The 13,710-nt window shown below is 32.9% G+C and overlaps 1 protein-coding gene across 1 annotated transcript in view; it reads right to left on the bottom strand.

Annotated features, from left to right (window-relative positions):
* Cfap47 (cilia and flagella associated protein 47) overlaps window positions 1-13,710 on the bottom strand; it is a 220,589-nt gene that overhangs the window by 104,702 nt on the left and 102,177 nt on the right. Inside the window, exons 37-40 of the mRNA XM_052171493.1 lie at window positions 11,042-11,157; window positions 8,136-8,286; window positions 5,694-5,782; window positions 1,675-1,755 (exon numbers count right to left, since the gene is read on the bottom strand). Coding sequence (XP_052027453.1) covers window positions 1,675-1,755; window positions 5,694-5,782; window positions 8,136-8,286; window positions 11,042-11,157 — 437 coding nt within the window. The remainder of the gene's footprint in view (window positions 1-1,674; window positions 1,756-5,693; window positions 5,783-8,135; window positions 8,287-11,041; window positions 11,158-13,710) is intronic.

Consider the following 13,710-nt stretch of genomic DNA (forward strand, 5'->3'; position numbering starts at 1 on the left):
AGATGAAGAAAAAAACCTATGACAATGGGAACTCTCAGGAATCTCTGAGAGTGAACCTACCTAATACTCCTAGCAATGGGGGACATGGGACCTGAACTGGCCATCTCTTGTAACCTGGTAAGACTTCCAATGGAGGCATTGGGACACTAACCTAGCTATGATATCCTATACCTACAATTTGTCCTGTCTACAAGATGTCCAGGTGTAAAAGAGCAGAAATTGAGGGAAGGTCCAATGAGGAGCTGACACAGTTTCAGACCCATGCCTTGAGAGGAAGCCCACCCATGACATTGTCAATGATGTTCTGCTATAGTTGAAGACAGGAGCCTAGCATAACTGTCATCACAGAGGCTTCACTCAACCAATGGAAACAGATGTAGAGACCCATAGCCAAATACTAAGCAGAGCTTGTAGAATCTTGTGGAAGAGTAGGACGAAGGAGCCAGAGAGGTCAAGGCCACAAGAAAACTGCAGTCAACTAAGCTTGGCACAAATGGGCTCAGAGAACCCATTAACCAGAGAACATGCATGGGGAAGACCTAGGCACTGTACAAATATATAATTGATGTACAAATAGGTCTTCATGGAAGACTTCTAAAGTGGAAACACAGGCTATTTCTGAGTATGTTGCCTGTGTTTGGACCACTTTCTCCTAGCTGGGCTGCCTATTCTAGCCTCATTCAAAAGATGAAAATGTACCTAGCCTTATTGCAACTTGATTATGTCAAGGCTCATTGATATACCTGGGAAGGCCTAGACATTTTTGAGGAGAATGGGAGGAAGCATGGATTCAGGGAGCAGGGGTGAGTTAGAGGGACTGGGAGGAGAGGAGGAAGGGAAGCTGATATCAGTATTTAAACTAAATAATTTAGTTAGTAAAATAAACGTTTCCCTGCCCCGCCCCAGAAAAAGCTGAGGGCCAGAATTCTATCAAACTGTCAAAGAACAGCTAATGTTAACACTCTTCAAATTATTCCAAAAAATAGAACAGATGGAACACTAGCAAATTCATTTTATGAAGTCATAGTCAACCTGATAGTCAAGTCACAAAAGATTCAATAAAGAATAAACATAATTCAAATGAAAAGAATTTACATAATATAATATAAAGAATGAACATAATATAAAAATACTCAATAGAATACTTGCAAATGGAATCCAAAAACACATCAAAAAGATTATCTACGATGACTAATAGTTACATGTCAAAGATGCAGGGATGGTTAAAGATATGAAAATAAGTCAATGTAATCTACTCTATAAACAAAATGAAATGAAAGAGAAACAGATAGTCCTTACATAAATACAGAAAAGGCCTTTGACAAAATTTAAGAACTCCTTATAAAAAAAAGTCTTATAAAGATTAGGGATTAAAAAACATTATAAAGGCAATTTACAGCAAGACCATAGCCAACATAATCTGTAGCTTTTTTGATAAAACAAAAGTCATGATAAACAATAAATACTTACTGTAGTAAATAAAGTGCATATTTCTTAGACATGAACATAGAAAATACTGAAAATACAATTGAAAAAGAGTACACATATTTTAAATGACACATACTTTATAAATAAATGCTACTCTCCAGGCCACTATGTATCAAGTTTCCTTGTGCACTAATTTCTTATAATTTTTCTTTCACTATGTATGAGTATAAAATCAAAACTACTTACTCAGGCATCACAGTGTACCTTGAAGAATCAGTTACTTGTGCTGGTAAATGCATAAGTGTGGTAGATTCCACGAGAATGACCCTGAAATAAATACAAAAAGAGTTATTTCCAATTGTAATTAACAAATTTCAGATGGCAACAAACCATTCTTCCTTCATATTTTTCTTATCAATAACCTATATTCAGACTCATTCTGAAACTCAAAGGATACATCAGAGAAAAGGAAATATAAATATGTAAAATACATAGAAATGAAAATCATACACACACACACACACACACACACACACACACACACACACACACGGCATTGTACTTTGAACCTGAAATGTCCCTCATAATACTGTGCTTGGATCTTTATTAATCAGTTGATGGTGTTATATTGATAGACTACTGAATCTTTTGAAGTAAGTGCATAGAAGGCAGAAGTAGACCCACTAGAGACAGGCTTTAGAATGCTATATCCTAATCGAAGGTTCCCTTATAGCTCTCTGCTTTTAGGTACACCCCTATGTGAACTTCTTATCGCTACCATAAGAACTCACCATTGAGAAGAGAACTGCTATGCTATACCTCCTGCACTTATATGGACTAATGCTGTGAAACTATAACCTCAAAGAATCTATTCTTCTTTTCAGTTGTTCAAGTATTTTGCTCACAAAGAAGGAAAAAATAATAATCATAATGAAGGACAATGTTGGATACTGAAGTTTCATAGCAATGAGCATAAAAATGTAAATGAATTAAAATTATATTCTAGAATAAATAGGAAATCACAAAACATAATTAATGCAAGCAAGTGCTTCATTTCTTATCTGAAATGAAGATAAATGAGATAAGAGTTGTGGGTAGTTAATAGCCATTGTAAAACCTGGTAAGATCTGAAGCCTGGGTTCCTTTAGCTGTAGTTAAGTTACTAAGTAAACAGGCTCCATAAAGATTTACATGGCCACACGAACCTTGAGGCAATAAAAAATGGGTAAACTGGGCATTTAGATCATGGTCTTTGTTGGACAGTGAAATAATCCTTTGGGACTTGTATTTTCCATCAACATCCACGAAAGAGTAGAGAATAAAATTACAGATAGCATAAAACTTAAAGCTTTTTTTTTTTTTTAAATTTCTTGTTTTGTTCTTCATTGTTGCTGTGTTTACAACCTCCGTTTGGCTTATTGGTTTAAATTGAGTTCATTCCTTTGGACTATTTCAGAGATTTCAAGTTAGTAAGTACTTATCCCTTTATTAAAATATTCTATTTTGTTTAACTATCATTGTTATCTGTATTTCCTGTTAGAAGTCCAAAAGAAGAAAGGGTTATTGGAGGGAATTTTATATAGCAACATCTGTATTAGCAATACGCTTGGGGTTGGATAAGTAAACATACGATTAATTTTATCTAGTTTATAGTGCAACATGGAATTAATTCAGCATAAATAAAATGATGCATATTTGAAAACATAATATTCCCAATGAGACAAAAAGCAGAAGTTAACTAGAAATTTTGGGAGAAATTTGGTAGTATATGTCTGTATACAACTCCAGTCCCTAGCACTAAGGACACAGGATTGGTAGAATTTTATGTTCAAGGCTATCAGCTTCTACATAGCAAGACTATCTCAAACAAACAAGCAGACAGGAAAAAAAAATCACAAGATTTATTTTAGCCTGGTTTAATAGAATTTAAATTCTGAGAGTATAGGTGGCTAGAGGTTGGAAAATGGCTTAGTAGTTGGAACCACTGAGTACTCTTTCAGAGATTCAATTCCCAGTATCCACATGATAGCTTAAAATCTTCTCTAACTACAGCTGCTAGCGATATGATGCCTTTTGTTGTTTTGCTTCTACAGGCAGAAAAAAATAATCACATACATATTTTTTAAATTAAAATATAAATATGCAGGCCTTGGGGAGATAGATTCAATACTCAGAATGAGTAACATGCATATTCAAATATGTCCAGAATTCTTCATACAAACTATGTAACGTATACATCATGTGTAGGAATTGGCTAAGCGTCATTGATCCCTCTGCCCAACATTACAGCCTTTTGACAATGGTACTGGTTACTCTTCACAAGGCTGTATTACTAAAGATACCGATTACTTATGACATCAAAGGAATCAAGCTTCACCTCTATTGACCAGTGTTCATATTCCTGAAAGGTACTATGGATGCTAATTAAGGAGAAAATTAAACATTAGGATCACTCCCTGCAAATACATAATAGTGATCTGTCTGCAAGATACTAATACAATAGTAACACAAACATTATGGGTGTAATCAACCACCTTTTGTTTGGATACAAGGCTCATTGCATAAGATGGAAGCCATAGGGAAGACTGCTAAAGTAGACAAGAACCTGAGATTAGATAAGACATGGGTCTTGGAAAACAAACGAACAAACAAACAAAATCTACTATTACTATTATTTGGCAATAATAGTACCAATAAAATGAGCATAGTAATAAGATTACTCCTAATAACAAAGTATTATTCACATATATCAGGACACTGTTAAACCTTTACTAGAGAAGCTACTTGTTGCTGTTCATGGGAATTAAAACAGAGGCCCACAACTAGATAATGTGCAGAGCAAGAGACTCCGAAGCACTCAACCCTTGGCAGGATGTTTTTTATCAAGTCCCCAGAATCTGGGAAGAAGAGGAAGCAGAAAAACTGCAAGAGCCAGAGGTGGTGTATGACTCCAAAGAAACAGTGTCTTCCAGATCCCATAGGGATGATGCACATATACACTCACAGAGACTATAACAGCAATGTTTATATAAGTCCAAGCTACATAAAACCCTGACTCAGTTATGAAATAGAATTGGACATAAAGCTCAATCTCTAACCAAGATGAGATTTGTAACTGAAAATCAGTTTTGTCCAATGAGGTAACATTTGGTATCTAAACCATAATTCAGTAGAGGTCTCATGCTCACAAGCAGTTGGCCAACAAAGCTCTATGTCATGAGCACTTTTTATATTGTTTGCTGGGATTGGTACATTTGTTGATGTTATTGTTTATTTTGAGCTGCAATTTTGGATTTTGAGGGTGAGGAGAACATAAATTTGGGTGGGTAGGGAAGATTTAGGATGAGTTCGGAGAGGTGAAAGTATATAATAAAAACATATTATATGAACAAATTGTAAAGCCAGTAAATAAAAAGAAAAAATATGAAATATGTAAAGAGACAAAAAAGGAAATGAGTGACAAAAACTGTCGATGACCCAGAAACCAGATTTAAGAGGAAATAAATTCAAGCTAGTTGTAACATAGATCTTCAAAGACCTATAAAAGCATATTAAAAAATTAAAGAGGCCAATGAAGCATCAAATAGTGAACACCAAGAAATATAAAAAAAAGAACAAGGAAAAAGAAACTTATGAAAAAAATCACTAAATTTACACAATAGTAAATTTGAATTTATATAGATATAGAAATCATAAATTCACCAATAACTATTTCAACAAAACATGTTTTATTTAACTAATTATGAGTGTTATTATTCATAATAAAAATGTAAAAGCTGGAATATACAGTAATGCAAAAATATTTCAAATTGCCAAATATTATGCAAAAATCTATCTAATGTTAAGTTCAAAGAATTTTATATTTCTGTGCCAATGTGCATATTACATGAATTTGATTTCTAAATTTCAGGTATATTATTTGCTGATTCTTTTAATTCATGGGAATCTAAGCACATGTAATTTCTCCTCAGAAGAATCATGCTAAAGAGGAAAATAAATTTATGTATTTACTTATTTATGTTTGTTTAAAATTTATTTTATGTATATGGGTGCTCTATCAGCATGTACACCTTTGTGCCAGAAGAGGGCATCAGATGCCATTATAGATGGTTGTGAGCCACCATGTGGTTGTTGGGAATTGAACACAGGACCTTGGGAAGAGTAGACAGTGTTTGTAACTGCTAAAGCATCTCTCTAGCTCCTACTTATTTTTCTTGACTATAAATAGTGAACTGAAATAAATTAACATTAAAACAATAACTTACTGAAAATCTCCACCACTTGGAAAGGGGTTTTTCACGTTCAACGTGACTTCTTTCCATTGATAACATGGAGATTTACATTTTAGAACATCCTAAAGATAAAAAAGAAAAAAAGTCACAATATAATAATGTCAAAATTCAGAATATCCTTACTAATAAAGTAAAACCTTAAAAACCTATTGTCCATTTGATTATTAAAATAATTAATAAAATTATTTCTTTTAAAAATATTTTACTATTAAAATTCAAACAGAATGCAATGTATCTTATCTACAGTAATGTGCTAATAATTAAAATATATGTTTTGAATGTCTCTTAATTTTCAAACTAAAGAATGAACAGATAATGATTTCACAAATAATCAGATATATTCTATCACTAAATAATAAACTATATATAAAACATATATATTATCTATCATTGACATATGTGTGTGTGTATGTGTGTATGTGTGTATTTTGCAAACTGTGCATGGTCATACTGTGGTGGTTATATTGATAAGCTTACAATAAAAACACACATATAAAATAAAACTTCTGTACTTAAACATTCTAGAAATTTTCCAGTTATAAGCTTTCTTCTTGGCTCAAACATTATCTTCATTATTATATAATTTAAGTCCCAATGACCTGAATGTGAGTAAGATGTATTCAGAGCTACATAGCATTCAGGCATTTAATTTTCAGGATTACTCACAAGTATTGAGGTTAATAATGGAACAAAATCAACTATTTCACTGAACTTCATTTAATACATTGCTTCAGAGAATGACCAAAATGTATCAGTGTAATAACCACTTCTGGCTTGGGACTTCATTACCTAAAAAATCAATCTGTCCTTGTAAACATCTTGGTGCTCTCTTCTCATATTTTCCTGCCACATTATACTTCAAGAGTCATTCATTTTACTTTGCAATCTAATCATACATACTCCAACATTTTCTTTTGGTTTTTATAATAAACACTGAATTCTGGAAAATTTGATTGACTTTACTATACATATATCCATAGTGGTAAATAGTATTGTTGAACATAATATATTTATTAAAATTCTGTGGGAATTTCACATCCTGCTCACTGATCACACATATTTTCCAGTCTTTCAGTGTTCACCTACCTTTGTGACCACCTCAAAAAATAATTTCATTTAAAAGTCCAATTTGCATTATCTATGTACTCACTGGAACATGATCAAACTCTCAGTAATGTGCCCACTAAATGAAACTGAATCATACACCTCTCCATGTTAGCCAAAAGCCATGAAATATATTTATAAATGTCTACCAAGGTATTATCGCCTCATCTTTTGAGAAATAAGCATGTAGAATTTAATCAAGAATGCCATCATTCTTCAACAAATGTAGAATTAGCATGAATTTTATAATGGATCGGCTCTATAGAATGCTCCAGGTATACCAGCAGACCAGTTCAGTAGAATCAGGTTAGCAACAGGTATGATAAGACCTAGCAGAAACAGCCAGGCCTCAGCCTCAGCTGGATCCAGCAGGAGGGGCCAGGAGGAATGCCAGGAGAAGTTCTTGCCTGTGGCTCTCTCAGAGAAGCAAAGATAAGCGAAAACAAAAGATCCACAACTGTTGTATAGCTAGCTTTATCAGCAACCCAAGCTCCATCTCCACCACTCCTTGGAGTCCTACTTAAACCCTTCAAACATTCCATGTCCTCCACATGCCTTGCCTCAGCACTGGCCTTGTTTCAGCATGGTTTTGCCTCAGCATGCACAGCCAATCAGCCAGACTACATGGAAGCAACAAGAAACTGCAGTACCAGAAGGGTTTTTTGTTTTGTTTTGTTTTGCAGTATTTATTTATTTATTTATTTATTTATTTATTTATTTATTTATTTATTTATTTATTTTGGTGCATTTCCCTTTACGGAGTCCTGACAAATGCAGATCAACTATGCAATATAAGGTGGAACAATACATGTGCATTGTTAGCAAAAAGTCCTTCATCACTTGTCCTTTCTTGTGCTTGCTTTAGCTGAACATCCTCTCTCCTGTGTTTGCTTCAACAAAAAATTCCTTCACAAGTCTGCCTCTCACACTTGTTTCCACTTTAATGAAACTATCCTTCAAGTGTTTGCCCCAGCAAAACGCAATCCAACTGACTTTCCAAAGAACCCTTAAGTTTCCACTTCAGCGTGCCAACATTGATATGTGTGCAATCACACAATACCACACACACCAAATAAATATTAAAATACTTATTAAAAGTTGATGACTATCAACATCAGAAAAAACATTTTGTTGAATCAACTGTCCACGCTCAGTGCCCTTACCACAAAATATTAAATTACAAGGTATTACGACAAAGAGATAACCTAAATGACTAAGAGCAGAACATAAACAGGCAACAATAATCATGGTATGACACCAGGGGTTGGGGAACATGAGTGAAAGTATACAAAACAAGTATAGCTTACTTACAATTGCTTTAAAATTTAGTATTTGTCCCCGAAGAGCAAAAGCCATTGTACTTCCTCCTACTCCACCCTTAGGTTTTGAAATTAATAATAGTGTAGCTTCAGCAGGATGGAGAAAGCGACTTAAAAATTTCACAGCAACAACAATGTGATTTCTGTTTAATAAAATATAAAGGAGGAAACATTTTATTTAAATAAAGGAAAATTAAACATATAGATCTGGTTTTGTACCTATGCCCTGAACTGTATTAATTTTACCACAAATTAAACATTGAAGCACGAAGTCATTTGTATAATCTAAATTTAACTGTTAAGTATATGTATAATATATCTTACATTGGATTTTTTTATTGGAGAAAAATATGAAACTGTACAGATTTTGTATGAATTTATGGGTACATTTTTTTGTAAATGCTTCATCATATTGTTGGCTATATAGAGCGAACAAAAAATATTGAACAAAAATTTCTGAATTAAAATAATACCTCAAGTTCAGGATTGAAAGTGCAAACTAACAATGGTAGATAAAGAGTAGTAGTATGCTTGCTTTTAAGAAAAACAAATTAAAGAACGAAATAAAGAAAATATGTAAAAAAAACAAACAAACAAAAAAAGAAAATATGTCTACTTCTTTTCATTTTTAACATTGTAGTCTAATGGCAGAGTCTTAGGGATGTTTACAGATTATACTTACCTATTTTTAGAAAAATTATGACACTAAGCCAGATTTTGACAGACTAAGCGCTCTCCTACAAATCTTGAAAAGGAAGCCCCCCCCCTATCCTTTTGAAACAAAAGAAGTGGAGGCTCATGAAGCACAAAAACATTTCTTGGAAATTATACCAGCACCTTGGATTGTGATGAGCTTTGAGGCTTAGCTACCTCAGAATCTTTAGAATTGCTACAGACTATGAAACAGCATCATGGTGGTATGAAATTTCTTCTTCCCATATATCAGGAAGTCATCTTTCTTTACTTTTCAGTTTTCATTGTGCAAGGAAGAAATTTTGCATTCATTTCTTTGTGTATGTAATTACGTTTGACTTAAAAATAAGCTGTGATTTTCACAATTGAATCTTTAAGCTTTGCCTGACGTTGGCATGGTTCCAAGTGATGAATAGGAGAAAAATTCTATTAAGAATTTTTACTCTGGCTTTTAACATAATTAACATTATCTATATAATTATTGGTTATTTTTCTATAAACTATTACTTATTATAAGCTCTATTAAAATATTGAAAATGAACATAGGAATAGTGATACATTTTGTCAAATGTTTTAATTTTCATTGTCTGTGGAAAACCTGCTAAATGGTAGAGAAGAGGAAGCAGCTAAAAGCAAGGAAATTATCAGAAACATGTAAATTATATTTTGTAGGAAAAATCACAGATGTGATCTTACTAATTGAAATTTTGTTCAAATAGGCTCATTCAGACTCCTAGACTGAAATTTCATTGAGAATAAAGACCTTTTCATATTGGAGTAATATACTGGGTGTAGAACTCAAATTTTGTGCAAGAAACCCACCTTGAATTAAGAATTTTCTTCATAATGGTTATAGTCCATTAAATCAGTAATTCACTCATTCAATTTATTTTATATATATTTTATATAGCTTCAAGAACTGTTTTAAGCTCATAGGATACAGTATATTAGATAAAGTATACAATTTTAAATCTCTCAGATTATCCATTCTATAGCACAAGAGTGAGTATTCAACATCATTGAATACTTCAGAAGAAATAGGAATCATGTATTATGTTATATATTATAATTAGGAACATATGGACATTCATATATATCTACCTAGATATTCATCTACCATCTATAAAGGCACAATAAAATAGCTATGAAAAGATAAATATGGCAACATCAGTGCTTTTTAGAAGTGGAATTAAATTTTTTTTTTACACATTTTCTTCTTTATTCTTCCATAGCTTCTAAATTTCAATCATGACCCTTTGCTTTCTTCATGAAACATAATTGTGCTATACAAAGATTCTATAATGTACACACAAAGTAAATTATAATTAATTAAATACATGTTTAAAATCAGGTGTTTTCTTTAAAATATTATTTAGTAAACATATATGAGTACACTGTAGCTGTCTTCAGACACACCAGAAGAGTGCATAGGATCCCATGGCACATGTTTGTGAATCACCATGTGGTTATTGGGCACTGAACTCTGGACTTCTGAAAGAGTACTCGTAAACACTGAGCTATCTCTTCAGGCCCCAAATAAGCTTATTTATATTGTTAATTAAAGAGGAACTATAGAACCATAAATATTCAATTTCTCAGTGAAAGTTTTTCATTATTAATAAAGAAGTTTAGAAAAAATCAAATTCACATATTTAATAATTATTGTAGATATTAAATGTCTAGGTTTATAAGTTCAATAACTTAGAATATTTTTTGGATGAGATTTTATTTTATTTTATTTTTCTTTTTTTTATTCGATATATTTTTTATTTACATTTCAAATGATTTCCCCTTTTGAGCCCCCCCCCCCACTCCCCGAAAGTCCCATAAGCCCCCTTCCCTCCCCCTGTTCTTCCATCCACCCCTTCCCACTTCCCTGTTCTGGTTTTGCACTATACTGCTACACTGAGTCTTTCCAGAACCAGGGTCCACTCCTCCATTCTTCTTGTACCTCATTTGATGTGTGGATTATGTTTTGGGTATTCCAATTTTCTAGGCTAATATCCACTTATTAGTGAATGTATACCATGACTGATCTTTTGAGACTGGGTTACCTCACTTAGTATGATGTTTTCCAACTCCATCCATTTGTCTAAGAATTTCATGTTCAGAAAAAAATCAAATTCACATATTTAAAAATTATTGTAGATATTAAATGTCTAGGTTTGTCAACTTCAATAACTTAGAATATTTTTAAATACTTACTTTGGGGCAATTGTTATAACATTCCCTGTCTGGGCAAGAGAGAAGTCATTAGCATCTCTTCCAACAATTGTAGCCGTATACACTAAATTCTTCAAGCTTGGATTTTTCAATAATATCTATGTGGATGGAAAAGATGGTGTACAGAAGATTAAATCCTACACAAACACAACATTTCTTAGTTTTAACTCAGAAAGAAAGACATCCTACATATAAAAATCCTCAATGTAGTATATAATATTAACTAAAAGGCATAAAACAGTATTTGAATTTGCAAGCGTGCAGGACAGGGCCTTGCTATACAGACCAGGATGACCTGGAATTCAATCTTCTCCATTTTCAGCCTCCGAGATATAAACTCATAGGCATGAGTTACCATGACAACTAAAGACCTGACATTTAATACTAGTATGTCTATTGATCTTTATGATTTATTAAATCAAAATAAGTATTTGAATAATTGTTATAATTCAAAGTCACATGGTAGATAAAGACCAAAACTAGCAATGTTAATTTACTTTTTATGTAGGAGTAAAATTTTTGAAAGATTTAAATAGCATAAATAGTGTGAAAAGTATAATTTAGTTTCCATAAAAAAGATAATCTTTCAGATCAGTAGAGAAAGTTTCCAAAGGAATGTATGTATGTCTGAAGACATATCCAGAATAGAAATGATTATGTCCTGGTCTGAAAGAAGTTTCATTGCATACTGCCTGAACTAGAAACATGGAGAGTATGAAGAAAATATATGGAGGAGGAAGGGGAAGAAAAGAAAGAGGAGAAAGAAGAACAAGACAATGAAGAAGGAAGAAGAAGCAGAAGAAAAACAGGAAGGAGGAAAAAGAGGGGGGAAGCAGTAGGAGAAGAGAGAGAACAGCTATTTCATTACTACAGGGAATAGTTCTTTAAAATGTTAAAATGAAGTACATGCAAAGAAGATGGAAATTCAGGAAAATCATGCTGCAACAGATTAAGGAGTTGGAGGCCTGGAAGAGAAGACATCATAAAATTTTCAAATGCTAACCTTCCAGTAGGCAATCCTAAAACCACTTGTTACAGTATAATAAAAGGGGAACCAGAAAAATAGTTTAATGGCTTATAAGTTTTAGGGGAAAGATGAAATTACTACATACCTAAAATGAAAATTGGTGTCAGTGAATGCAATTAGCCATTTATGTTTGGCCTAGAACTAAGAAATCTAAAGAGAGGGCTTGATCTGTGAGGAGAATTTGATGAAAATTCAGTTAGCAAAGTCATATTCCAAACATCCAATCTGAGAGCAGAAGGAAGACTCAAGTAGTCCTACTTATTACTGCAGAACAGTGTGCTACCGATAGATTCAGAGAATAGGGAATCACTGTCTTTAGTTGTGGATGTACTGGTGACTTCACGAGGTTCCAGTGGATAGGTCCAATCCCATTGTTACAAGGATGTTCCCAGTTAAACTAAATTGGTCACAAAACTAAAGCATAAGCCATCAATTGATGGATGACTGATGAGGATAAGGGAAGGTTGAGAGGGTTGAAGATGGATGAAAGAGGGAGTAGGAAAATGATTAATCAGGATATCAGGATATATTATATACATGTGTAAGTTGTCAAAATAATTAATAATGTATATTAGAAAAACAGGTACTAGCAGAACAATACTGGAAAATCAGAGTTATTGTTCATGTGTTGGTCTGTTGGCCTTGATTTCTCACAATGTATTTATTTCATTACTTTGATTTCATTGCAAGCTTACAGAACACACCCTCTGATGTCCATTTTTCTTCTGCAAAGTTTTTATAGGAGAAGCATCTGTAGTCTTTAGCAATCTAGCCCAAGTAACAGTATGATGTTTCAAGTTCTACACCAACAAAACAAGTATAATAGGAAGAAAGAAGGGGACATTTTCCTTGATTGAATACTAGTCCAGACCCTTTGAGCATAGGACTAGCTTAGTCTTGTGTTTTCGTACATATACTCCAAAACAAAATTTTAGGAAGATTTTGGCTAATTCATTTTATCCAAAATATTTTACATTTGAAATCTAATCATCATTCATAATTGAACAAACTCCTTATCTTCTACTCTCCCCAGAAGTTGTCTTATTCTCTTCCCTGCAAGAATGCAATGAAGATAAGTTAACCAGAATCTTAAGTTCATCCCAGTGACTCCTCTTGTTAATTCTTCATTCATTGGCCATCCTCTATCTCCTTGGAAATAAATTCTTATTTTTTTCTTTTTGTATTCAGAGTTATTCTCAATAACCTACAATGACAATCCTACAAAAATCTAGATCATCATTTTAAACAAGTCCTGTAGAGTCTGCCTCATTAAAGCAAGTGTAATGAATACTCTTCTTTAATACCATGCAATGAATTTACAGAAAGTACAGATGTCGACAGGGGAGAAGATTTAGTATAAGGTATTATTAGACAATGGTTACTCCCAAGGACAAGTCCAAGTATCTGAAGAGTGAAATTACAGCAGCATATATAGTTCCAATATATGACAAAGAATTTGATAAAGAACTGAAAAAAAAAGAAAATTAACTTATCTTCATTTATTAAAAAATGCTAACTAAAAGAATAAGTGTATTAATGCAAATTAATTACTTTCTTTTGTTTTCACCAAGGACTTAGGAACCAATATTATTTAAAAACATACAGATAAAATTTATAACATAAA

This window comes from Apodemus sylvaticus, chromosome X (assembly GCF_947179515.1).
Source record: "Apodemus sylvaticus chromosome X, mApoSyl1.1, whole genome shotgun sequence".
Taxonomy (NCBI): Eukaryota; Metazoa; Chordata; class Mammalia; order Rodentia; family Muridae; genus Apodemus; species Apodemus sylvaticus.